This window comes from Oncorhynchus mykiss, chromosome 21, assembly GCF_057628025.1.
Source record: "Oncorhynchus mykiss isolate SJ-2025 chromosome 21, ASM5762802v1, whole genome shotgun sequence".
NCBI lineage: Eukaryota > Metazoa > Chordata > Actinopteri > Salmoniformes > Salmonidae > Oncorhynchus > Oncorhynchus mykiss.
In genome coordinates this window covers 7,441,158-7,468,545 of record NC_143042.1, presented here as the reverse complement: position 1 = coordinate 7,468,545, position 27,388 = coordinate 7,441,158, and the positions used below count along the sequence as shown (strand labels likewise).

At 42.1% G+C, this 27,388-nt stretch overlaps 1 protein-coding gene across 1 annotated transcript; it reads left to right on the top strand.

Moving 5' to 3' along the window:
- Positions 1-26,368, top strand: LOC110514342 (sodium- and chloride-dependent GABA transporter 1-like). Its single transcript, XM_090215018.1, has 15 exons — positions 1-413; positions 3,034-3,476; positions 6,125-6,259; positions 6,542-6,642; positions 10,055-10,164; positions 10,677-10,809; positions 12,112-12,246; positions 12,407-12,510; positions 14,176-14,300; positions 15,141-15,253; positions 15,574-15,705; positions 15,793-15,895; positions 21,422-21,522; positions 23,476-23,643; positions 25,264-26,368. The coding sequence occupies exons 2-15, from the start codon at positions 3,239-3,241 to the stop codon at positions 25,357-25,359; spliced, it is 1,794 nt and encodes a 597-aa protein (XP_090071144.1). The 5' UTR covers positions 1-413; positions 3,034-3,238; the 3' UTR covers positions 25,360-26,368.
- The last annotated feature ends 1,020 nt before the right edge of the window (positions 26,369-27,388 follow it).

Below are 27,388 nucleotides of genomic sequence, written 5' to 3'. Positions count from 1 at the left end.
ACTGCAACACACAATGCACGACACCCTACCGGAATCAGGCGATTGACTTCTCCCTCATGGCCTGGGGCCTCACCGGGCAGAATGATAATCCGATCACACAACAGGTCAACCTTTATTATCTGCCACTCAGTACCAGCCGAAGGAAGAGACACCACCACCAGCTACAGAGAGAAAAAAGGGAGAGGGTGAAGAAGAAAGAGGGGGAAGCCATTTTTTTAAACTTTCTTTCCAGCAACGTTGACATGATGACAGTTCCCTTGGGTGGGGCAGTGGATGAAAGCTTTTCATAGAGGGGATAGCTGGATCCTTTCTCCATTGGATGGTTTTACTAATTGTGCCTCGTGCTACAGGTGTAAAGGTATAAGGAAGGGACCCTGATCACCTGACAAGGGACATTAAGACTTCAGATACAGGTATGCTGCAGATCCTTCTCCATCCTCCTTCTCCTCACAGAGCTCTGAGTTAACTCCAGGAAGACTAGCTGCTGCTTCAGCTAATGGGGATCCTAATCAAATACTAAAACTACTAGTTAAGGTTGAATACTGTCAGATACAGAAGCCTAGTAAGGTATTTAAAGTATGTACTGTATACCAGGACGAGTACTATACACTCTTAGAAAAAAGGTTTCCTAAAGGGTTTTCTTTGGCTCTCCCCGTAGGATAACCCTTTTTGGTTCCAGGTAAAACCCTTTTTGGTTCCAGGTAAAAACCATTTCGGTTCCATGTAGAACCCTCTGGGGAAAGGTTCTACATGGAACCCACAACATTTCTAGTTGGAACCAAAAGGGTTCTACCTGAAACCAATAAGGGATCTTCAAATGATTATTCTATGGCGACAGCCAAAGAACCTTTTAGGTTCTAGATATAACCTTTTTTTTGTAACAGTGTAGTATAATATAAAACATACAATACCAAAACTTAACTTATGATACAAGATATGCCTAAATTGGTCATGAGCTAAAAAGTAAATAGTTTTACATTTGAATAGGGAATAGAAAGTAAAGAGTTTTACATTTGAATAGGGAATAGAAAGTAAAGAGTTTTACATTTGAATAGGGAATAGAAAGTAAAGAGTTTTACATTTGAATAGGGAATAGAAAGTAAGGAGTTTTACATTTGAATAGGGAATAGAAAGTAAAGAGTTTTACATTTGAATAGGGAATAGAAAGTAAAGAGTTTTACATTTGAATAGGGAATAGAAAGTAAAGAGTTTTACATTTGAATAGGGAATAGAAAGTAAAGAGTTTTACATTTGAATAGGGAATAGAAAGTAAAGAGTTTTACATTTGAATAAGGAATAGAAAGTAAAGAGTTTTACATTTGAATAGGGAATAGAAAGTAAAGAGTTTTACATTTGAATAAGGAATAGAAAGTAAAGAGTTTTACATTTGAATAGGGAATAGAAAGTAAAGAGTTTTACATTTGAATAAGGAATAGAAAGTAAAGAGTTTTACATTTGCATAAGGAATAGAAAGTAAATAGTTTTACATTTGAATAGGGAATAGAAAGTAAAGAGTTTTACATTTGAATAGGGAATAGAAAGTAAAGAGTTTTACATTTGAATAGGGAATAGAAAGTAAAGAGTTTTACATTTGAATAGGGAATAGAAAGTAAAGAGTTTTACATTTGAATAGGGAATAGAAAGTAAAGAGTTTTACATTTGAATAGGGAATAGAAAGTAAAGAGTTTTACATTTGAATAGGGAATAGAAAGTAAAGAGTTTTACATTTGAATAGGGAATAGAAAGTAAAGAGTTTTACATTTGAATAGGGAATAGAAAGTAAATAGTTTTACATTTGAATAGGGAATAGAAAGTAAAGAGTTTTACATTTGAATAGGGAATAGAAAGTAAAGAGTTTTACATTTGAATAGGAAATAGAAAGTAAAGAGTTTTACATTTGAATAGGGAATAGAAAGTAAAGAGTTTTACATTTGAATAGGGAATAGAAAGTAAAGAGTTTTACATTTGAATAAGGAATAGAAAGTAAATAGTTTTACATTTGAATAAGGAATAGAAAGTAAAGAGTTTTACATTTGAATAGGGAATAGAAAGTAAAGAGTTTTACATTTGAATAGGGAATAGAAAGTAAAGTATGGGAAAGGGAATGAAGATGATAAAGCAAGGAAAAACAAACAAATACTTTAGGCCATTTTCCAAGGATATTGCCATGAAGATAAACATGCACATTTACCAAACTAAAGCACAGATCCAATAAGAACCGTAGGTCAAAAGTTTTCATTTGAATACATTTACATTTGAGCCAGACAAACATAACTTATAGCCTGCTGAAGTTTAACATGCTCCGGGACTTTGGCAACTTGTTTGTTGTTTAAAGTATTGTTTAAACCTCCTGCTTTGGGCTGGATATGTCAACGTGTAGTTCATACATGCATAATCTATGAATTACTGTTTTACAAAATCCCTAGTTGGAAAACGACTGTTTTTCTGGAAGATGTGCCGCAGCATTTACCCGACATATTCCCCCACGTGTGCCAGCCTCCTAGCAATTTGAGTTCTAGCCAATAAGCTTCAACCCATCGCCATTTGAGTGACAGCTTTCAAGAAGCACACACAGCAGAGCAAGAGAGACAGCAATCACGTAGTTCACATATCTACACATATGTGATGTAGTAAGCAATTAAATCCACTAAGAAAATATTTTTGCATCTTTGTAGACAGACTTACATATGTCACAAGCATTAAATACATAGTGCATTACACATACAGACACACAGCTGGTCACAAGCATTAAATACATAGTGCATTACACATATACACATACGAGGGGGCATTAATGGCCAAACTCAATATCTTTGAATTGATTATGCCCCGATACTCAAACACATTAGTGTGTGTCGTCGTTGAGGGTTCAGAGTTAGCATGAATGCACCACAACTCACAGTTACCTCTGTTCTACATCTATCTATCTATCTATCTATCTATCTATAGGCTAGATAACTATTTATTTGTTTTTGTGTCATACATCTACCATAAATTTACGAGTTAATGAGATTAATCTCTGTTGCTTCACAGCTCCACCTCATCTTCAGTTTCTCCTTCTCCCTGTGAAGTACACTGGTTAAGGACAAAAAGGACCAGACACACTAACCGAGGCTCAATTTGACCGTACATCATTTGACCACACATGGTGGACCGTACATAGTGGACCGTATAGGATTGTGAGGACCGGGGGTTCAACCCGAGTGAACCGTGGTCCAGTGAACCGTGGTCCCGCCCTATGGGGAAGACTGGTAAGAGCACAGTGGACCTCAACTCCCCGACAGAGGTCAAACAGGCAGTCCCATTCGAGGTCATGGAGATGGTGGCGTCCCCGGATGGCGAGGAGAAGGAGGAAGTACTCCCTGACAGGGGCTCCTGGAAGGGCAAGTTTGACTTCCTGTTGTCATGTGTGGGCTACGCCATCGGCCTGGGGAACGTCTGGAGGTTCCCTTACCTGTGCGGCAAGAATGGAGGAGGTAAGATAAAGCTGTTCGGGGAGGGAGGCCATTTTGGGCCTGGAGAGCCAAAACGGCACCTGGGAGAAATCATTGTTACAGGCTTTGAAATAGTGAGATTTCAAGGGGTGCCTGAAGAGGCAGGTGGAAAACTACACATTTCAAAATATCATCAGTATAAAGCACAACCTATTACAATTTATGGGTGCACTGTTTGATAAACTAACACATTGTACTAAAAATAATATTTGAAGAAACATGCTATTTAATATTGTGGGTGTCCAGTGTCCGTATTGGCTTTAATGTGAACTATGGGACTTGCGTAAAATGACATGAAAATGAATAGGCATTGTAAAAAAAGGAGCTTTCAATGAGTACATTTGGCTATCCATCTTATTTAGTTTTATGCAACCTGAGTGAGAGAAAATCTAAACATGTCATTATTACCATGATGATTATTTAATGACCGACCTTGATTTTTATTGATGAGGCTATTGTTAATAATGAAATTGCCATTAGGAAACATCTATATTTCATCACAATGTACAGTACACTGCGCTAGTATGGGGCATCATCTTTATGGACTATTGAGGTCACTTTCTGTGTTAGTGAGCAAATAATTACAAATACATTTTTCATGAGGACTAGATACATAACATCAACAGTGTTAGTGTTCACAGAAACATTCTTTTTTTGTAAAAGTGACAGTGTTTTTCGAGGTGAAACATCCTTAAAGTTTAACGAATAACACCTTTCTATTAAGTTCCATTCGTTTTTGAAATGAGCACCTTTCCAGTATTGTACAATCAAATAAATCACAGAGTTGATATTTTCTATTTTTAACATTAATAACTTTGAGAAGTGAGCAAAGATTAGAAGCAAAAACATTAGATACTATACTTCTGACAGGTATTTAATCATTTACAGATCGATTTTACTGACGTCATGTATTCTTTTTTGCATTTTACACTTGAGAGGAACTGATGTGATGCAGTGTTCCCCAAACTCAGTCCTCGGGACCCCAAGGGGGTTTTGGTTTATGCCCCAGGATTACACAGCTGATTCAACTAATCAACTAATCATCCAGCTTTAATTATTTGAATCAGCTGTGTAGAGCTAGGGCTAAAAACAAAACGTGCACGCTTGGGGTCCCGAGGACCGAGTTTGGGAAACACTGATGTAACATATTGATACAGTATTGCACAGTCCCCTTGTTTTCATGCATAGTTCATTCTATTGATTTCTGTAGACCTCATATATTTCACTAGTTCCACCATACATCAGGGCTCAGGTCTATAGGTAAGCATCTGCGTATGTTACTGTCTGTGTCCTACATCCGACTTCTCCTTTGGTGATCAATCAAGTGTTTTGAATTGAATTCAATATTGATATGCATTTAACCCTTGCAGGAGTGTGCTTGTTTTGCACAGCAGCGTGTCCCTGTGTGGGGAGTTGACACTTGATATAGAAATTGTGAGTTTGGTTGTGTGCTCTGGGTGATTTGTCAGCCAAGTTTACCATCAGAACTGAATGGGTCATGTCATCCCACTGGACACACGGTGGTTGACTCAGCATTGTTTCCACATCATTTCAATGAAATAACATTGAACCAACGTGGAATAGACGCTGAATACATAGGATAGACTGCTAGTTTGTTAATCACATGTGATGATGGCCAAATCACACACTTCTGAAATCACCTATTTGTAATGATGTGCGCTGAGAGTCAGGAAGCAAGTTCAGGGAGTGAGTGTTTTAATAAATAAACACAACATAATACTAAACACGAACAGCGCACAGACATGAAACAGAAACATTGATGCCTGGGGAAGGAACCAAAGAGAGTGACATATATAGGGAAGGTAATCAGGGAAGTGATGGAGTCCAGGTGAGTCTGGCGATGCGCAGGTGCGCGTAACCATGGTGACAGGTGTGCACCATAACGAGCAGCCTTGTGACCTAAAGGCCGGAGAGGGAACACACGTGACACTATCCATAAATCCACTATCTAAAACTGATTGAATACTGGCCATTTAGTGTCTTAATCACATCCGAGTCTCAATCCTTCAACCTTCTCTCGAAGTGTGCACTTGCACAACCCTCATGGTAAAAACTACAGGAGCCTGCCGAGGGGAGAATGTCTCATAATAATGGCTGGAACAGAGCTAATAGAATGGAATCAAACACCTGGAAACCATGGAAACCATGTGTTTGATGTATTTGATACCACTTCACTTATTCTGCTCGTCATTACCACGAGCCCGTTCTCCCAAATTAAAGTGCCACCAACCTTAAAAAAAAGCTGTCTCCAGCACAGGAGGTTGGTGGCACCTTGATTGGGGAGGGCGAGCTTGTGGTAATAGCTGGAGTGGAATTGGTGGAATGGAATCAAATGCATCAAACAAATGGTGTTCTTTCGCACCTTCCTTGCCATTATTATGAGCCGTCCTCCCCTCAGCAGCCTCCTGTGGCTGCTGACAATGCTTACACCAATCCCATGCTTTTAAAATCCATGATAGTAAGTGTGCAAGTGCACAAGTTAGAGAAGGATTGAGAAAGGGGATGCAGACCGTAAGTAAAAGTGTAAACACAGATGAAAAAGGATTTATTTGGTGTACATGTGAAACACACTTCCTGTTCTGTCACACTGTGTCCTGGTCCTGTGACAGGGGCTTTCCTGATCCCGTACTTTCTCACCCTGGTGTTTGCTGGTATACCTCTGTTCCTGTTGGAGACGTCACTGGGCCAGTTCACCTCGGTGGGGGGGCTGGGGGTGTGGACCAAACTAATGCCTATGATGAAAGGTGAGAGATGTTGAAAATCCCACATCATATTGACAGATAGTCTAGGTAGGTGATTGATTGTTTGATTTCATTAATTAGACAATTAAAGAATGTATATACATGAACATACAAATGCAACACAGGAAAAATCTTTGAGGAGTCAAGCTCATTGTAGTTCATATAAAAATCCAACAGAATAGATATACACATATCCCAAAGACAAATAATACTTAGCTATAGCAGTTCCTAGTTAGTTAACTAATTGTTTATTAATACTGACCTCTATCTCTCCCTCCCCTACAGGCGTTGGTCTGGCCTCAGTGGTGCTCTCCTTCTGGCTCAACATCTACTACATTATCATCATCGCCTGGGCCCTCTACTACCTCTTCAACTCCTTCAGAGAGGTAGGTGACATCACCACACTACATTATCATCATCACCTGGGCCCTCTACTACCTCTTCAACTCCTTCAGAGAGGTAGGTGACATCACCACACTACATGATCATCATCGCCTGGGCCCTCTACTACCTCTTCAACGCCTTCAGAGAGGTAGGTGACATCACCACACTACATTATTATCATCGCCTGGGCCCTCTACTACCTCTTCAACTCCTTCAGAGAGGTAGGTGACATCACTACACTACATTATCATCATCGCCTGGGCCCTCTACTACCTCTTCAACTCCTTCAGAGAGGTAGGTGACATCACCACACTACATTATTATCATCGCCTGGGCCCTCTACTACCTCTTCAACTCCTTCAGAGGTAGGTGACATCACCACACTACATTATCATCATCGCCTGGGCCCTCTACTACCTCTTCAACTCCTTCAGAGAGGTAGGTGACATCACTACACTACATTATCATCATCGCCTGGGCCCTCTACTACCTCTTCAACTCCTTCAGAGAGGTAGGTGACATCACCACACTACATTATTATCATCGCCTGGGCCCTCTACTACCTCTTCAACTCCTTCAGAGAGGTAGGTGACATCACCACACTACATTATCATCATCGCCTGGGCCCTCTACTACCTCTTCAACGCCTTCAGAGAGGTAGGTGACGTCACTACACTAGAAAGCAGCAGGCCAGTCAAATCAAATCAACGTTTACTGGTCACATGCACACGGTACAGTGAAATGCTTGCTAACTCTCCTCAACAATGCAGGAAAACATCTGTCCCAGCTGTCTCGACAACTTTTATTTATTTTGATTTATTTCACCTTTATTTAACCAGGTAGGCCAGTTGAGAACAAGTTCTCATTTACAACTGCGACCTGGCCAAGATAAAGCAAAGCAGTGCGACAAAAACAATAACACAGAGTTGCACATGAACAAACGTACAGTCAATAACACAAAATAAAGAAAACTAGAAAAATGTATGTACAGTGTGTGCAAATGTAGAAGAGTAGGGAGGTAGGCAATGAATAAGCCAGAGGTGAAAATAATTACAATTTAGCATTAATACTGGAGTGATAGATGATGATGTGCAAGTAGAGATACTGGGGTGCAAAAGAGCAAGAGGGTAAGTAATAATATGGGGATGAGGTAGTCGGGTGGGCTATTTACAGATTGGCTGTGTATAGGTACAGTGATTTGTAAGCTGCTCTGACAGCTGATGCTTAAAGTTTGAGAGGGAGATATAAGAGTCCAGCTTCAGAGATTTTTGCAATTCGTTCCAGTCATTGGCAGTAGAGAACTGGAAGGAAAGGCGGCCAAAGGAAGCGTTGGCTTTGTGTATGACCAGTAAAATATACCTGCTGGAGCGCGGGCTATGGTGGGTGTTGCTATGGTGACCAGTGAGCTGAGATAAGGCGGGGCTTTACCTAGCATAGACTTATAGATGACCTGGAGCCAGTGGGTTTGGCAACGAATATATAGCAAGGGCCAGCCAACGAGATCATACAGGTCGCAGTGGTGGGTAGTATATGGGGCTTCAGTGACAAAACGAATGGCACTGTGATAGACTACATCCAATTTGCAGAGTAGAGTGTTGGAGGCTATTTTGTAAATGACATCGCCAAGGATCGGTAGGATGGTCAGGTTTACGAGGGTATGTTTGGCAGCATGAGTGAAGGAAGCTTTGTTGCGAAATAGGAAGCCGATTCTAGATTTAATTTAGGATTGGAGATGCTTAATGTGAGTCTGGAAGGAGAGTTTACAGTCTAACCAGACACCTAGGTATTTGTAGTTGTCCACATATTGTCCACAAGTCAGAACCGTCCAGAGTAGTGATGCTGGACGGGCGGGCAGGCGATCGGTTGAAGAGCATGCATTTAGTTTTACTTGCACCTAGGTATTTATAGTTGCCCACATATTCTAACTTCAAAGGGCATTGACTCCTATGGTCATAGCCTGGTTCCATATCTGTTTGTGCCCTGTTGCCGACTCAGCAGAAAGCACAAACAAATCTGGAACCAGGCTATGGAATAAGCAGTCAATAAATTAAATAGTTTATTGTCCTTCAAGGAGTATATTCTTTGCTGTGACTTCATAGCTTAACTACGTGACCTGACCAGAAATCAGTGTGGGTTGAATACGTTATAGACTATAATTAACAAATGCTCTAAGAAATATGCAGGCCTTAGTCAGACTTAGTCAATAGAGTTACTGAGAAGTTCACTTAATAGTGTTCTCACTCCTGTTCACTGTGGCTGTTCATTTTGTTCCACACAAAGACCTGAGACAGAGTTATTATATCTGTAGAGACAGTCTCCATCACCACTCTTCTCACACCAGACAGGAGCACAAAGAGATGGGTCAGGGGTGTGTGGGGCGAGAGAGAGAGAGAGAGAGAGAGAGAGAGAGAGAGATAGGCAGTTGGAGGTAGAGAGAGAAAGAGAGCTGGAGGTAGAAAGAGAGAGGGAGAGGGATAGCGAGGGAGACAGGAGGGAGAGGGAGGGAGACAGGAGAGAGAGAGAAGACATCACTGAAATGAAGCAGACAATCTGAGACACTAAGAGCTTTCCACTCAGAAGTGGTGAAGAAATACATATATGATGATGATGATGATGACCTGCGAACAGGAAATAAAATAAAATGGTTCTAAGCACAGAGTACCTGAGACTCCATTACGGGTTATTTCATCTCGATTAACTGAGATGTCATTTGGTCCGTCAACGGGAGATTGGTGTTTTTAGTGTAGTTTTTTACATATAGCTTACAGTAACATAAATGAATGAAAATGCTATTATGTTCTTTGACCTTACCCAAGACCTTCATAAATATAACCAAAGGCTTGATTGAAGCAATATTGCAGCAATTAGATAGGTGGAAAGACCTTTAGTTTCTACATGACAATGAAAACCCTGCATCCATTGACTTCAATTCAAATGACTCTATGTACTTGTGAAGGAGCTTGTTGTGTGGAATGGTTCCTATGACAAACAAAAAGCACATACAAATAAATACAAGCAGGCAGTAGAGGACAGGACAAAGGTGACACGAGTTGCTCACTCCAACAAAAAACATCATAACCATAATAGCCTCCTGTACCAGCCAGCTCTGAGCCTGGGGAGGAGGCTACTAGCATACATCATTGATTACTACCCTACTGTATGAGTTAAATAGCTCTCTGCTCTCCACTGTCCTCCATTATGCAATGGACAATGCTAATGCATGTTGGTGCTAATCTTATATGTCTGTCTGTCTGTCTTTCTGTTCCCACCCTCAACTCCTTGTTCTCGTCTCTTTTTGTCTTCCTCTTTGTCTCTTTGGATGACACAAAGACACTCCCTATCTCATTTCTTTCTCCCCCTCTGTCTCTCCATCTCCATCTCTCTCCATCCATCTCTGTCTCTATCTCTCTCTAGGATTTGCCGTGGGAGGGTTGTGATAACCCGTGGAACACAGAGAAGTGTTTCTCCAACTACAGTTTGACAGACACTACCAACCTCACCAGTGCCGTCACTGAGTTCTGGGAGTACGTCAAATCATTTATTTGAACACTTGAATTGTGGGGTTTCTGATGGTTTTTCATTTTACATCTAGCCAACATTAACATCAATGAATGAAAACGCTCTTTGAACAAAAACATTCATATACTAATGACCTTTATAAATATAAGCAAAGGCTTGTTTTGCTGATAGCACACCTGACATGTATTTATTAGACTGTTGATGTCCAAAAGACACGTCATTGGCTGGAAGTGGGGTCCCTGGAGGCCAGGCATTTCTAGTGCTTCTATCATTTTTCACTGAGTCATGTGAAAAGCATGGTGTCAAAGGTGGAAAATGTGTGTGTGTGTATATTAAACGTGTGTGTGGGGGACCTGAGAGTGTTCATAACTGTTTGTTTGTGAGAATGTCCTGTCTGTCTGTATGGTGAAGTGATCATGTGTGTGTGTATAACATGTCCGAAAGTATGTATGCATGTGTCTGTGTGATCCAGGTGTGTGTGACTGCACTGACCGGTATGTGTGCGTGTGTCCGCCAGGCGGAACATGCACCAGCTGTCCAGTGGTCTGGAGGAGCCTGGTGAGGTGCGCTGGCCCCTGGCTGGAACTCTGGCTCTGTCCTGGATCCTGGTATACTTCTCTATCTGGAAAGGAGTGGAGTGGACAGGGAAGGTCAGCCCTGCTCTTATTATTACGCTCTCTCTTTCTCTCTCTCTTTTTGCCTTCTCTCTTTCCTTTCATGTCTCTTCCTCTCTCTCTTTTTGCCTTCTCTCTTTCCTTTCATGTCTCTTCCTCTCTCTCTTTTTGTCTTCTCTCTTTCTTTTCATGTCTCTTCCTCTCTCTTTTTGCCTTCTCTCCTTCCTTTCATGTCTCTTCCTCTCTCTCTTTTTGCCTTCTCTCTTTCCTTTCATGTCTCTTCCTCTCTCTTTTTGCCTTCTCTCCTTCCTTTCATGTCTCTTCCTCTCTCTCTTTTTGCCTTCTCTCCTTCCTTTCATGTCTCTTCCTCTCTCTCTTTTTCCATCTCTCTCTTTCTGTCTTGGTGCTTTCGTCTCGGTCTCTCTCTTTCTGTCTCCTGATGTCTGGGTGTCTCTCTCTCTGCCACTCCATATGGCACTTTTCCATCTCTCTCTCTCTCTCTCTGCCTCTGGCACATCTCTCTCACTCTCTCTCCATCTGGCACATCTCTCTCTCTCTCTCTCTCTCTCTCTCTCTCTCTCTCTCTCTTGCAAAAGGTATTTAATGAAAAAACTCTCGTCACCTGTAAGACACATCAGCCACAATACAATTGATAGAATGGCTAAATCCATTTCAGCAACATCATATACAATAGTTCAATCCTGAAACATGCAGCAGATCACAGCCTCCTTCCATAACGGTAACCTGGCAAAAAAATACCTTAACAACTTTGTCGAGTTAGGGGGTGTTAAATTAACGCTCACTTTTTAAGAAAATAAATGTATGAGCAAGGAACACATCTTCGCATTCTGCTCCGAGGGTAATTGGAATTTAATGTGAACTGCACAAAGCAGAAAATTAACTCCCCCAAGGCCCTGGCCTTGATGGAATTTACCAATTAAACACAATCATTATTTGACAAAGTGCAAAGCACGTTCACAGATCTCTGTCAGGAGAGGAAGGCGAGGCAGGTGAGCAGGAAGTAGAATGTTTCAGTCCCTAGTGGGGAATGTTTCAGTCTGCTCATGTACCATTGAGGCTGGAAGTTCACCTTCATCTGGGATTTTTAGTTAGTCAATTACCCACCTTTTCACTCCTCACCAATACACCATGTCTGTTATTCGGGTGGTCTATTTCTCTGTTTCCTATCTATTATTCAGGTGGTCTATTTCTCTGTCCCCTACTGTTATTCAGGTGGTCTATTTCTCTGTCTCCTATCTGTTATTCAGGTGGTCTATTTCTCTGTCCCCTATCTGTTATTCAGGTGGTCTATTTCTCTGTCCCCTATCTGTTATTCAGGTGGTCTATTTCTCCGCCACATACCCCTACTTCATGCTGTTCATCCTGTTTTTTCGTGGGGTCACTCTCCCCGGGGCCAAGGAGGGCATCCTTTTCTACATCACCCCCGACTTCAACAAACTCCTCAAGTCTGAGGTACGGTGGCCCCTAAGAGTCACACACTCACAGACCATATGCTTATGCACACACTGAAATGTCAACAGGAAAAATAAGATATGTTTTATGTCTTGAAAACTGTCCTTAAAGAATGTGTGTGTGTGTGTGTGTGTGTGTGTTTGTCTGACTACTTTCCCAGGTGTGGCTGGACGCTGCCACTCAGATCTTCTTCTCCTATGGACTGGGTCTGGGTTCGCTCATCGCCTTGGGAAGCTACAACTCCTTCAACAACGATGTGTACAGGTAAACAACCCCCACAGCCTCTCCTTTATGCCTTATGCCCCTCTTAGTGACCCACTGGTTTCAAACCTGGGTATCTTGTGTGCATGAAGAATGAGCTAAAGCCTGTGCATTTTCTCATGGAGCTAACGCACATCTTTTCTATACTTCTGGGTTCCACTCCCTCTTTCCTCTGTTTACTTTGATTCTATACTTCTGGGTTCCACTCCATCTTTCCTCTATTTACTTTGATTCTATACTTCTGGGTTCCACTCCCTCTTCCCTCTATTTGCTTTGATTCTATACTTCTGGGTTCCACTCCCTCTTTCCTCTATTTACTTTGATTCTATACTTCTGGGTTCCACTCCCTCTTTCCTCTATTTACTTTGATTCTATACTGCTGGGTTCCACTCCATCTTTCCTCTATTTACTTTGATTCTATACTTCTGGGTTCCACTCCCTCTTTCCTCTATTTACTTTGATTCTATACTTCTGGGTTCCACTCCCTCTTTCCTCTATTTACTTTGATTCTATACTTCTGGGTTCCACTCCCTCTTTCCTCTATTTACTTTGATTCTATACTTCTGGGTTCCACTCCCTCTTTCCTCTATTTACTTTGATTCTATACTTCTGGGTTCCACTCCATCTTTCCTCTATTTACTTTGATTCTATACTTCTGGGTTCCACTCCATCTTTCCTCTATTTACTTTGATTCTATACTTCTGGGTTCCACTCCCTCTTTCCTCTATTTGCTTTGATTCTATACTTCTGGGTTCCATTCCCTCTTTCCTCTATTTACTTTGATTCTATACTTCTGGGTTCCACTCCCTCTTTCCTCTATTTACTTTGATTCTATACTTCTGGGTTCCACTCCATCTTTCCTCTATTTACTTTGATTCTATACTTCTGGGTTCCACTCCCTCTTTCCTCTATTTACTTTGATTCTATACTTCTGGGTTCCACTCCCTCTTTCCTCTATTTACTTTGATTCTATACTTCTGGGTTCCACTCCATCTTTCCTCTATTTACTTTGATTCTATACTTCTGGGTTCCACTCCATCTTTCCTCTATTTACTTTGATTCTATACTTCTGGGTTCCACTCCCTCTTTCCTCTATTTGCTTTGATTCTATACTTCTGGGTTCCATTCCCTCTTTCCTCTATTTACTTTGATTCTATACTTCTGGGTTCCACTCCCTCTTTCCTCTATTTACTTTGATTCTATACTTCTGGGTTCCACTCCATCTTTCCTCTATTTACTTTGATTCTATACTTCTGGGTTCCACTCCCTCTTTCCTCTATTTACTTTGATTCTATACTTCTGGGTTCCACTCCATCTTTCCTCTATTTACTTTGATTCTATACTTCTGGGTTCCACTCCCTCTTTCCTCTATTTACTTTGATTCTATACTTCTGGGTTCCACTCCCTCTTTCCTCTATTTACTTTGATTCTATACTTCTGGGTTCCACTCCCTCTTTCCTCTATTTACTTTGATTCTATACTTCTGGGTTCCACTCCCTCTTTCCTCTATTTGCTTTGATTCTATACTTCTGGGTTCCACTCCCTCTTTCCTCTATTTACTTTAATTTGTTCTGTCCTTTTCGTGTTCCTTTCTTCCGTGGTGTTCCATCATAGTGTCCTGTCTACTTACCAATACCAAACATGGGTTGTGTTTTCTTCTCCTGTCAGGGACTCCCTCATCGTGTGCTGTATAAACTCCTTCACCAGCATGTTTGCGGGCTTCGTCATCTTCTCCATTGTGGGCTTCATGTCGTACATCACCAAGAAGCCTGTCCAGGAACTAGCTGCCTCCGGTACAGTGCAGTTAGCTCACCCTCCTGCAGCATTCACTGTTGCTGACGTCGAAGTCAGCTGATTAACACTACAGAGTCAAACCGAGCTGTACTGACCTGGTCTAAATATCATCCACTATAGTTTCTGAAACAGTGCTGGAAAGGACAATGTCTAAATAAAATATAGAGTATGTTCAGACTCTTTAGCTGGGGAGTCAAACTCATTCCATGGAGGACTAGTGTCTGTGGGTTTCTGGTTTTTCCATTCAATTAAGACCTAGACAACCAAGTGAGGGGAGGTCATTACTAATTAGTGACATTAATTCATCAATTAAGTACAAGGGAGGAGGGAAAACCCGCAGACACTCAGCCCTCCGTGGAATGAGTTTGACACACGTACTATAGTGTCACTGGTTATCTTCTTCTTGATACAGTAAAAGTAATGAATTGATTAATGCCACTGATTGGCCACAGACTCCACTCAACTTGTGCCCGAGGGTCTGAATTAGTCCCTGATTAGAGGGGAAGAATTAAAATCAGCAGCACTTCTTCTGACATAAGATTAAAGGGGTAATAGTGCTCCTAATCAACTCATCAATTGAAAAATGAAGCCAAGTAAATGATTGGTTTCTTAGATACATGTAAGATACAATACACAAAGGAAGTAAAACCTACGCTTTTTATTCAACAGAAGAGATTTCATATGGCACAATTATTATCATGGTGTGCATTACTGTGTCCATTTGAGGTGTGCAGTGAAGTGTGATTATGCAATGTGGGCTGAGGCTCAATGATGTGGTTTGGTGTCTAACTCAAGGCCCAGATTTAGCTCACTGTGTTTGGTGTGGTGTCTAACTCAAGGCCCAGGCTTGGCGTTCTTGGCCTACCCCCAGGCCGTGACTCAGCTGCCCATGTCCTCCCTGTGGGCCATCCTGTTCTTCTCCATGCTGATGATGCTGGGGCTAGACAGCCAGGTGAGGATCCCACCTAGAGTCACCTGACACCCAGATAACTAGGAAGGGAGGAGAGGTGTTAGTGGTGAGAACCAGACAGGCAACAGACAAGCCAACGTTACAATTCATTACAGCAGAACAAAGAGAATAACAGAACGGCAGGTAGATATGTTACAAGTGGCTTGTTGATACTGAGTAGACATTACATAGAATTACCACTGTTATTTTCATTTTCAACAGAAGCGTCCAGGTGGCCCTGCAGAAGTTGGTAGCCTGTTAGTGTTCTCTGGTGCAAGACCTGAGTGAGCCAACGTGTGTGTGTGTGTGTGCTCTGCCTGTAGTTCTGTACTGTGGAGGGCTTCGTCACAGCTCTGATGGATGAGTTCCCCATGGTGCTGAGGAAGAGGAAGAAGGTCTTTATCCTCGGCGTCTGTCTAATCTCCTTCCTCATCGGCTTCTCCAACATTACACAGGTAACAGAGTGTGTGTGTGTGTGTGTGTGTGTGTGTGTGTGTGTGTGTGTTTAGCCTTTTAACAACCCTCTATGGCTGCTTCCCCAGGGTGGTCTGTACGTCTTCAAGCTGTTTGATTACTACTCTGCCAGCGGGATGTGCCTCCTCTTCCTCGTCTTCTTCGAAACCGTCTCGATTTCCTGGTTCTATGGTAGGACACAGTAAGCTTCTGTACCATTAGGAAAATATAGGATCTATCATTGTTGTTTTCTACAAGCATACATCCTGTTTAAACATGTACAGTTAATACTAGTCTCTTTACATACACAAGAAAACCAGCAGGATCAACCGTTATAAAATCACATAAAATAAGTATGTAAAAGTACCCTAAACATGAGAACAGACTGACCATGGAGAACACTAAACATGATGACAGACTGACCATGGAGAACACTAAACATGATGACAGACTGACCATGGAGAACACTAAACATGATGACAGACTGACCATGGAGAACACTAAACATGATGACAGACTGACCATGGAGAACACTAAACATGATGACAGACTGACCATGGAGAACACTAAACATGATGACAGACTGACCATGGAGAACACTAAACATGAGAACAGACTGACCACGGAGAACACTAAACATGATGACAGACTGACCATGGAGAACACTAAACATAAGAACATACTGACCATGGAGAACACTAAACATAAGAACAGACTGACCATGGAGAACACTAAACATAAGAACAGACTGACCATGGAGAACACTAAACATAAGAACATACTGACCATGGAGAACACTAAACATGATGACAGACTGACCATGGAGAACACTAAACATAAGAACATACTGACCATGGAGAACACTAAACATAAGAACAGACTGACCATGGAGAACACTAAACATAAGAACATACTGACCATGGAGAACACTAAACATAAGAACAGACTGACCATGGGGAACACTAAACATAAGAACATACTGACCATGGAGAACACTAAACATGATGACAGACTGACCATGGAGAACACTAAACATGATGACAGACTGACCATGGAGAACACTAAACATGATGACAGACTGACCATGGAGAACACTAAACATGATGACAGACTGACCATGGAGAACACTAAACATGATGACAGACTGACCATGGAGAACACTAAACATGATGACAGACTGACCATGGAGAACACTAAACATGATGACAGACTGACCATGGAGAACACTAAACATGATGACAGACTGACCATGGAGAACACTAAACATGATGACAGACTGACCATGGAGAACACTAAACATGATGACAGACTGACCATGGAGAACACTAAACATGATGACAGACTGACCATGGAGAACACTAAACATGAGAACAGACTGACCATGGAGAACACTAAACATGATGACAGACTGACCATGGAGAACACTAAACATGATGACAGACTGACCATGGAAAACACTAAACATGATGACAGACTGACCATGGAGAACACTAAACATGATGACAGACTGACCATGGAGAACACTAAACATGAGAACAGACTGACCATGGAGAACACTAAACATGATGACAGACTGACCATGGAGAACACTAAACATGATGACAGACTGACCATGGAGAACACTAAACATAAGAACAGACCGACCATTAAGAACTAAACATAAAAACAGACCGACCATGGAGAACACTAAACATAAGAACAGACTGACCATGGAGAACACTAAACATAAGAACATACTGACCATGGAGAACACTAAACATGATGACAGACTGACCATGGAGAACACTAAACATGACAGACTGACCATAGAGAACACTAAACATGATGACAGACTGACCATAGAGAACACTAAACATGATGACAGACTGACCATTGAGAACAATAAACATGATGACAGACTGACCATGGAGAACACTAAACATGATGACAGACTGACCATGGAGAACACTAAACATGATGACAGACTGACCATGGAGAACACTAAACATGATGACAGACTGACCATGGAGAACACTAAACATGATGACAGACTGACCATGGAGAACACTAAACATAAGAACAGTCTGACCATGGAGAACACTAAACATGATGACAGACTGACCAAGGAGAACACTAAACATGACAAACTGACCATGAAGAACACTAAACATGATGACAGACTGACCATGGAGAACACTAAACATAAGAACAGTGTCACGTTCGTCGAAATGGGTAGACCAAGGCGCAGCGTGTGTAGAGTTCCACAACGATAAACAGCTGTCTCTGATTGGGAACCATACCAGGCCAACATAGACAAACAAATCACCTAGATGACCCACCCTAGTCACTATCACGCCCCAACCAACATAGAGAATAAACAGCTTTCTATGGTCAGGGTGTGACAAACAGACTGACCATGGAGAACACTAACCATGATGACAGACTGACCATGGAGAACACTAACCATGATGACATATACATTTATATGAAATAACACATATGGAATCATGTAGTAACCAAAAAAAGTGTTAAACAAATCAAAACATATTTTAGATTTCAGATTCTTCAAAGTAGCCACCCTTTGTCTTGATGACAGATTTGCACACTCTTGGCATTCTCTCAACCAGCTTCACCTGGAAAGCTTTTCCAATATTCTTCCAAGTTCCCACATATGCTGAGCACTTGTTGACTGCATTTCCTTTACTGCATTTCCAACTCATCCCAAACCATCTCAATTGGGTTGAGGTGAGGTGATTGTGGAGGCCAGGCCATCTGATGCAGCACTCCAGCACTCTCCTTCTTTGTCAAATAGCCCTTACACAGCCTGGAGGTGTGTTTTGGGTCATTGTCCTGTTGAAAATCAAATGATAGTCCCACTAAGCGTAAACCGGATGGGATGGCGTATTGCTGCAGAATGCTGTGGTAGCCATGCTGGTTAGTTGTGCCGTGAATTCTAAATAAATCACAGACAGTGTCACCAGCAAAGCACCACCACACCTCCTCCTCCATGCTTCAGGGTGGGAACCACACATGCGGAGATCATACGTTCACCGACTCTGCGTCTCACAAAGACATGGCGGTTGGAACCAAAAATCTCAAATTTGGACTCATTAGGTGAAAGGACAGATTTCCACCGGTCTAATGCCCATTGCTCGTGTCTCTTGGCCCAAGCAAGTCTCTTCTTATTATTGTTGTCCTTTAGTAGTGGTTTCTTTGCAGCAATTCAACCATGAAGGCCTAATTCACATAGTCTCCTCTGAACAGTTGATGTTGAGATGTGTCTGTTACTTGAACTCTGTGAAAGATTTATTTGGGCTGCAATCTGAGGTGCAGTTAACTCTAACGAAGTTATGCTCTGAAGCTGAGGTAACTCTGGGTCTTCCTTTCCTGTGGCGGTCCTCATGAGAGCCAGTTTCATCATAGCGCTTGAGGCTTTTTGTGACTGCACTTGAAGAAACTTTCAATGTTCTTGATATTTTCCGGATTGACTGACCTTCATGTCTTAAAGCAACAATGGGCTGTCGTTTCCCTTTACTTATTTGAGCTGTTCTTGCCATAATATGGACTTGGTCTTTTACCGAATAGGGCTATCTTCCGTATACCACCCCTACCTTGTCACAACACAACTGATTGGCTCAAACGCATTAAGAAGGAAAGAAATTCCATAAATGTACTTGTAACAAGCATACCTGTAATTTAAATGTATTCCAGGTAACTACCTCACAAAGCTGGTTGAGAGAATCATCTGACTTGTGTCCAAACCTTTGACTGGTACTGTGTATATATATATATATATATATATATATATATATATATATATATATATATATATATATATATATATACACAGTTGAAGTCGGAAATGTACATACACCTTAGCCAAATACATTTAAATTCAGTTTTTCACAATTCCTGACATTTAATCCGATGTAAAAATTCCCTCTTAGGTCAGTTAGGATCACCACTTTATTTTAAGAATGCGAATTGTCAGAATAATAGTAGAGTAAATTATTTATTTAATAGCTTTTATTTCTTTCATCACATTCCCAGTGGGTCAGAAGTTTACATTCACTTACTTAGTGTTTGGTAGCACTGCCTTAAAATTGTTTAACTTGGGTCAAATGTTTTGGGTAGCCTTCCACAAGCTTCCCACAATAAGTTGGGTGAATTTTGGCCCATTCCTACTGACATAGCAAGTATAACTGAGTCAGGTTTGTAGGCCTCCTTGCTCGCACAAGCTTTTTCAGTTCTGCCCACACATGTGGCCACTCCAATACCTTGACTTTGTTGTCCTTAAGCCATTTTTTGCCACAGCTTTGGAAGTATGCTTGGGGTCATTGTCCATTTGGAAGACCCATTTGCGACCAAGCTTTAACTTCCTGACTGATGTCTGAGATGTTGCTTCAATATATCCACATCATTGTCCTCCTCATGAAGCCATCTATTGTGTGAAGTGCACCAGTCCCTCCTGCAGCAAAGCCCCCACACAACATGATGTTGCCACCCCCGTGCTTCATGGTTGGGATGGTGTTCTTCGGCTTGCAAGCCTCCCCCTTTTTCCTCCAAACATAACGATGGTCATTATGGCCAAACAGTTCTGTTTTTGTTTCATCAGACCAGAGGACATTTCTCCAAAAAGTACGATCTTTGTCCCCATGTGCAGTTGGAACCGTAGTCTGGACTTTTATGGCGGTTTTGGAGCAGTGGCTTCTTCCTTGCCGAGTGGCCTTTCAGGTTATATCGATATAGGACTCGTTTGTTCTGGGATTGATTTGCACATTTTGTACCAAAGTACGTTCATCTCTAGGAGACAGAACGCGTCTCCTTCCTGACAGGTACGACGGCTGTGTGGTCCCATGGTGTTTATACTTGCGTACTATTGTTTGTACAGATGAACGTGGTACCTTCAGGCGTTTGGAAATTCCTCCCAAAGAGGTCTTGGCGGATTTCTTTTAATTTTCCCATGATGTCAAGCAAAGAGGCACTGAGTTTGAAGGTAGACCTTGAAATACTTCCACAGGTACACCTCCAATTTACTCAAATGATGTCAATTAGCCTATCAGAAGCTTCTATAGCTATGACATCATTTTCTGGAATTTTCCAAGCTGTTTAAAGGCACAGTCAACTTAGTGTATGTAAACTTCTGACCCACTGGAATTGTGATACAGTGAAATAATCTGTCTGTAAACAATTGTTGTAAATATTACGTGTGCCATGCACAAGTAGATGTCTTAACCAACTTGCCAAAACTATAGTTTGTTAACAAGAAATGTGTGGAGTGGTTGAAAAACGGGTTTTAATGACTCCAACCTAAGTGTAAACTTCCGACTTCAACTGTACATCTGTTAAAAATATATTTTCCTTTATTATTTTCCACTAACCAAAGTCCAAAGTTGAGAAAAGTCTCTTGATGAGGGAGTTGGGGCCCATGAGCATGATCTCAGTATTGTTGTAATTTACTTTTAAAAGGTTATTGCTCATCCAAATTTTCACTTCACTGAGTAAGTCAACAACAGCTGGCTGCCTAGCTAACTCAAAAGCACATCAACAGTCCCACTTGGGATATAGCCTACAGATAACATTTAGGCTGTCTTGACATATAACCTATAAATCGTCACCTGTGTAGTTTGTTCAATGCTCTCTCTCTCTCTCTCTCTCTCTCTCTTTCTCTCTGTCTCTCTCTCTCTCTCTCTCTCTCTCTTCTCTCTTCTCTCTCTCTTCTCTCTCTCTCTGTCTTAGGAGCTGATAAGTTCTATGGGGACATTGAAGAGATGATCGGCTATCGGCCCTGCGGCTGGTGGAAGCTCTGCTGGAAGTTCTTCACTCCGGCAATCTGCCTGGTAACTGCCCTTTCCATTCAGGCTTCTCATTGGTTTTCAATGTGTTTAAATCCTCAGGGAAATCATACTTAACCCTGTATCTCAGAAACGCTGGGTGGGTCCTAAATGGCATCCTATTTCCTATATAGGGCATAATGTATACATTTTTTCAGCTTCCAGGGATTTTGTACAGATCCTTGCAACATGGGGCCGTGCTTTATCATGCTGAAAGATGAGGTGATGGCAGGTGATGAGTGGCATGACAATGGGCCTCAGGATATCGTCACGGTATCTCTGTACATTAAAATTGCAATAGACAAAATGCAATTGTGTTCGTTGTCCGTTGCTTATGCTTGCCCATACTATAACCCCACCGCCACCATGGAGGACTCTGTTCACAACGTTGACATCAGCAAACTGCTTGCCCACACAATATATACATGGTCTGCGGTTGTGAGGCCAGTCGGACATACTGCCAAATTCCCTAAAACGACTTTGGTAGAGAAATTACCATTCAATTCTCTAGCAACAGCTCTGATGGACATTCCTGCAGCCAGCATGCCAATTGCACGCTCCCTTAAAACTTGAGACATCTGTGGCATTGTGTTGTGTGACAAAACTGCACATTTTAGAGTGTCTTTTACTGTCCTCAGCACAAGGTGCACCTATGTAATGATCATGCTGTTTAATCAGCTTCTTGATAAGCCACACCTTTCAGGTGGAGGGATTATCTTGGCAAAGGAGAAATGCTCACTAACAGGCATGTAAACAAATTTGTGTACAAAATTTGAGAGAAATATGTTTTTTGTGCGTATGGAAAGTTCCTGCATTCAGCTCATGAAACATGGGAGAAACACTTTACATGTTGCGTTTATATTTTTGTTCATTATACGTGTATTTTATTTTAATGGATTTTCTTTTACCATTTAGTACAAAACAAAAACACACACAAAAAAATACAAAAAACACAGTTGCCAGACATGTGAAGTATTGTTATTTATCCAAAAGTGAAAATGCTGCCCCCTATACCTTAAGAAGTTAAGTACGAAATGGGACAAGAATAGAACAACACTATGACAGATACAACACTACTCAGTGTTCACAATCAGTCTCTGTCCAGAATAAACCTGTGGAGGAGTTAAGTCCTGAAAAAAGGCATGTAGTGCTGTATGTTTTCACAGTGGCCCATAGGGCTGTATCAATATGGGAAGATCAATGTTCTAGACATATATATGGGCTGCTATCGTTATTCTGACTGTGTGATGAAGAACAGCTCTCCCATACTCAGTTAATCACTTACTATCTGGCCTTATTTAACCTATTTGGCTGAACTTATCTTTTCTGGCCGGCTGGCCGAACATGTCCTACCTGTCCTTACTGACTTGTGCTGTCTGGCCAACTTATCCTATCTGACTGGCTGGCCAAACTTGTCCAGGCTGATTTGTCTTACCTGACTGGCCAGATAGGACAAGATATGGTCCTATCTGGCCGGCTTGTTTTATCTGGCCATCCGTCAAACTTGTCCTATCTGGCCGGCATGCTGACTGGTCCCATTTTGTCAGCTTGTCCTATCTGGCCGGCATGCTGACTTGTCCCATTTTGTCAGCTTGTCCTATCTGGCCGGCATGCTGTCCCATTTTGTCAGCTTGTCCTATCTGGCCGGCATGCTGACTTGTCCCATTTTGTCAGCTTGTCCTATCTGGCCGGCATGCTGACTTGTCCCATTTTGTCAGCTTGTCCTATCTCGCCGGCCGGTGTTTTTTTTTCTTCAGTTTTTTCGTAAATTTATTTTTACAGGGACAGTGCACATTAATCAACGTTTCAGTAGAAGTGCCCGGTTTTAGCCAGCCAGCTAATTGTCAACCGCAGTCCCTGGGCAGGTTATTATTGGGAGATCTGGTATACATCTGTGATGTAGTCGGCCTGGAGCATCACCTATTACCTCACCTAATGTAAATGTTTCTGTGTGTGCAGGGAGTGTTTACCTTCAGTGCCATTGAGATGACCCCCCTGACCTTGGGGAAGTACGTGTACCCGGCGTGGGGGCAGGGGATTGGCTGGGTCATGTCTCTGTCATCCATGGTTCTTGTGCCAGGCTATGTCATCTACATGTTCTGCACCTCCAAGGGCGGCATCAAACAGGTACACAGTCAAGCAGCAGATCCCACGATGCTCCATATCCTTCCCCTCTGGCCCCAACCCCTCGATAATAGCATGTCTGTAGGGTCTGGATAGATAGATACTTGCACCATATTGCTTCCACTATACAGATCTGCACATATCAAGGGTTGGGGCTAAGGGGAAGGGGTAGAGCGATTGGGGATTGGCTAGACATCTCTACCTTTCTCATGCTAAGGGGAAGGGTTAGAGACAGATTGGGGACCGGCTAGAAAATCTCTACCTCTCTCATGCTAAGGGGAAGGGGTAGAGACACATTGGGGACCAGCTAGACATCTCTACCTTTCTCATGCTAAGGGGAAGGGGTAGAGACACATTGGGGACCAGCTAGACATCTCTACCTCTCTCATGCTAAGAGGAAGGGATAGAGACACATTGGGGACCGGCTAGACATCTCTACCTTTCTCATGCTAAGGGGAAGGGGTAGAGACACATTGGGGACCAGCTAGACATCTCTACCTTTCTCATGCTAAGGGGAAGGGGTAGAGACACATTGGGGACCAGCTAGACATCTCTACCTTTCTCATGCTAAGGGGAAGGGGTAGAGACACATTGGGGACCAGCTAGACATCTCTACCTTTCTCATGCTAAGGGGAAGGGGTAGAGACACATTGGGGACCAGCTAGACATCTCTACCTTTCTCATGCTAAGGGGAAGGGGTAGAGACACATTGGGGACCAGCTAGACATCTCTACCTTTCTCATGCTAAGGGGAAGGGGTAGAGACACATTGGGGACCAGCTAGACATCTCTACCTCTCTCAGTTGCTTTTTCTTTCTGGTTATTTCTCACTCTGTTCCATTTTATTTTTTATTTATCTTTACATCTCCCTCTATGACTCTCTCTCTGCCCCCCACTCTCTCTCTCTCTGCCCCCCACTCTCTCTGTCTCTGCCCCCACTCTCTCTCTCTTTCTCTGCCCCCCCTCTCTCTGTCCCCGTCACTATCTCTCTCTCTCTCTGTCCCCATCACTCTCTCTCTCTCTGCCCCCCCCCCCCCTCACTGTCTCTCTCTCTCTCCCTTCACTCTTGTCAGTCTCTGGTCGTGTTTGAGAGTCTCTGATCACCAACTGAGTAGACTGACTGATCTACAAATCACCTTGTATCCTCAATAACGTTTTAATATGATTGTAGACCAGTCAGTCTGCTTGGTCGGTGATCAGCTACTGAGTAGAATTGATGCTTTCAAATACGGCCTTCATCTCTTTATACACCTCTTCCTTTCTCTCCGGTTTTCCCCTCACTCCACCTCTTTCACATATGAGAAGAATGAATAAATTGCTCTCGCTATAAAAGGTAATTTATCAAACAGCCCCATTATGATGGAAAAGATTACCTTTATAATGTAGTCAAAAGCAGACCTGGGTTCAAATGGCATTTGTGCATGACTGAGCTTGCCTGCCATGAACCAATAGAATAGTCACTACCCAACTAGAATTCCAGGTGGGCTCAAACAAACCCTCAACATATTTGAAGTATTTCAAAGGCTATTTGAACCTAGGTCTGGTTGAAAGTATTATGATAAATCACCTTTAGACTGAGGTTGAAAGTATCCCTCATTGCTGGTTCCCTGTCTGTCCTGAACAGCGTTGGCACAAGATGACCACCAGCGCGCCTTGTGAACATGCTGGCGTCACACACCAGAATTCACACACAGGAAGTGTGGGCGAAGCCGCCGTCTAACTGGGAATAGGTCGGTTTAGCGTTTTTCTCCTAATGGTTAAAATTAGGAGTTTTGGGTGGGTAAACCGATTCCTAGATCTGTTCCTACAGGCAACTTCCACCCAGAATTCCTGACTATTTCGTAAACCTCGTCAACACAGGGGTGTATTCACTAGGAACCAAACTAACCAAATGAAAGCCAACAGAAGCAAACAGAATGAAACGGGGAGTGACCTAACTGAATTTGTCCAATAGAAACTCTTGTTTCCGTTAGGAGTGAACGATTTCCGTTGCGAAACGTTTTACCAATATTTGCTACGGTCTTGCTCTAATGAATACACCCCAGTATTCAGACAGAGAGAGGCATCATGGGAGATGCCCTGGACAAAATGCATCCATTCCATATGTATCCTCTGGAACTGAATGGTCACATAATATAATGGACTGTATTATTGAACAATACAATGTTCTTTCTTCGGTGGTACACCGCTGTATACAATTCATAAGGTGACACCATCTTTTTCAGATCTATACGAAGTCATTGTGGCCTACTTTGGCTTACGAACAAATACAAAGCATTTTGTAAAGTATCTGAATAAATTGAAAACATTTATTTGTATTTTTTATGTGTTGTGGCTGTTCCTTCTACGATGCTGTATACAGTACATATTCATTAGAGGTAGCGTTCACCAGTTTAGCGTTTTAATAACAGTTTGTAATATAAATAACGGTTTGTAAAATATATGAACATTTCTTAAATGTTTATAACTGGCCCTTACGTGAAGATACTGTGTTTGTTTTCAATAGTGTTGAACTGTAAATATTATTCTGTGAGTCCAAATGCTGTAATAGTGTATGAAATGAAACAAAATGTGGTCAATGATGTACTGCATAAAGTAGCCCTATATAAAGGTACTGTACGAGCCAGGAGTAACACTAATTAAAATGTCTCATGGCTAAATGTGTACTATGAGAAGGGATTTGGTTGGGTATTCTTTCAGTTCAATAAAAGCAAACATAACCACCAAAATACATTTAATTGAGTGTCAACTCTTTTATGCTAGCCTCCCTTTTCACAGATAGGCCTGCTGTAAACCATCTCTCACAATACAAAATGTCAATACACTTGAATTTGAATCATCTCTACAAATGGAGCGGACATACACTCAGGAGAGAGTTGTTTATCTCTCCTCTGTTTATCTGTTACATTGTGAGAGCCATTTAGTGTTTCTACTTAACTAGCACATTAGTCAGGCAGCCACAACAGCTGGAGTTCTGCAGAGAGCTCTGATATCTCCTTCCCAGTACTGCTAAAACACGGGACAGTTTGGGACACAAGAAACAACGGACACAGTGGGAGAAGCCACTCACTAGCCAGGAGTAATTCCTCTCCTAACCTGACCAGAATAAACTACCCACTGGGCACAGATTTCAATTCAACATTTATTCCACGTTGGTTCCATGTAATTTCATTAAAATAACGTGGAAACAACATTGATTCAACTAGTGTGTGCCTAGTGGGTATTGGCTCTAGTTATCGGCTAGAACTTGGGTTTTCCTGATCAGGTCACTTGGTCAGGAAAACCTCTCAGGCTCAACTAGTGAACTGGAGGTATATTTTACAGTACTAGAACATGTTATGTACTACAGTCACTCACATACAGTTTCATAGAACGTTGTGTGTACTCTACCTACTCACATACTGCGCCAGCTGAGGAAACTGGTTTGGTTCTGCACATCCATCATCCTCACTTGTACTATCACTGTCTGGTTTGGGTCTGTGTCTGCCCGCTGCACACACAAACTGCAGCACATCTTCTGTCACCTGCTATCCGTCAAGGACCTGCACGCCTTCAGGACAAGGACGAGTGCAGGTCAGATCATCGCCCACCCTGCCCACCCCGGACACGCCATCTTTCACTGTCAATGCAGTGAATATATTCACCACGGCAGTATCCCTCCCTATGCTTATATAGACATAGCCCCTCTGTAAATGGTATATTCTCACTGTAATCAGCCTATACTCCAGAGTTTTAGGTTTACTGTTCTG

Excerpts from the sequence above, each read along its gene's own strand:
- LOC110514342 (XM_090215018.1), top strand. The coding sequence starts at position 3,239 with ATGGGGAAGACTGGTAAGAGCACAGTGGACCTCAACTCCCCGACAGAG. Across the intron at positions 6,260-6,541 it reads ACTAATGCCTATGATGAAAG|GCGTTGGTCTGGCCTCAGTG; the intron begins GTGAGAGATGTT and ends CCTCCCCTACAG. Across the intron at positions 15,254-15,573 it reads TGCTGGGGCTAGACAGCCAG|TTCTGTACTGTGGAGGGCTT; the intron begins GTGAGGATCCCA and ends CTCTGCCTGTAG.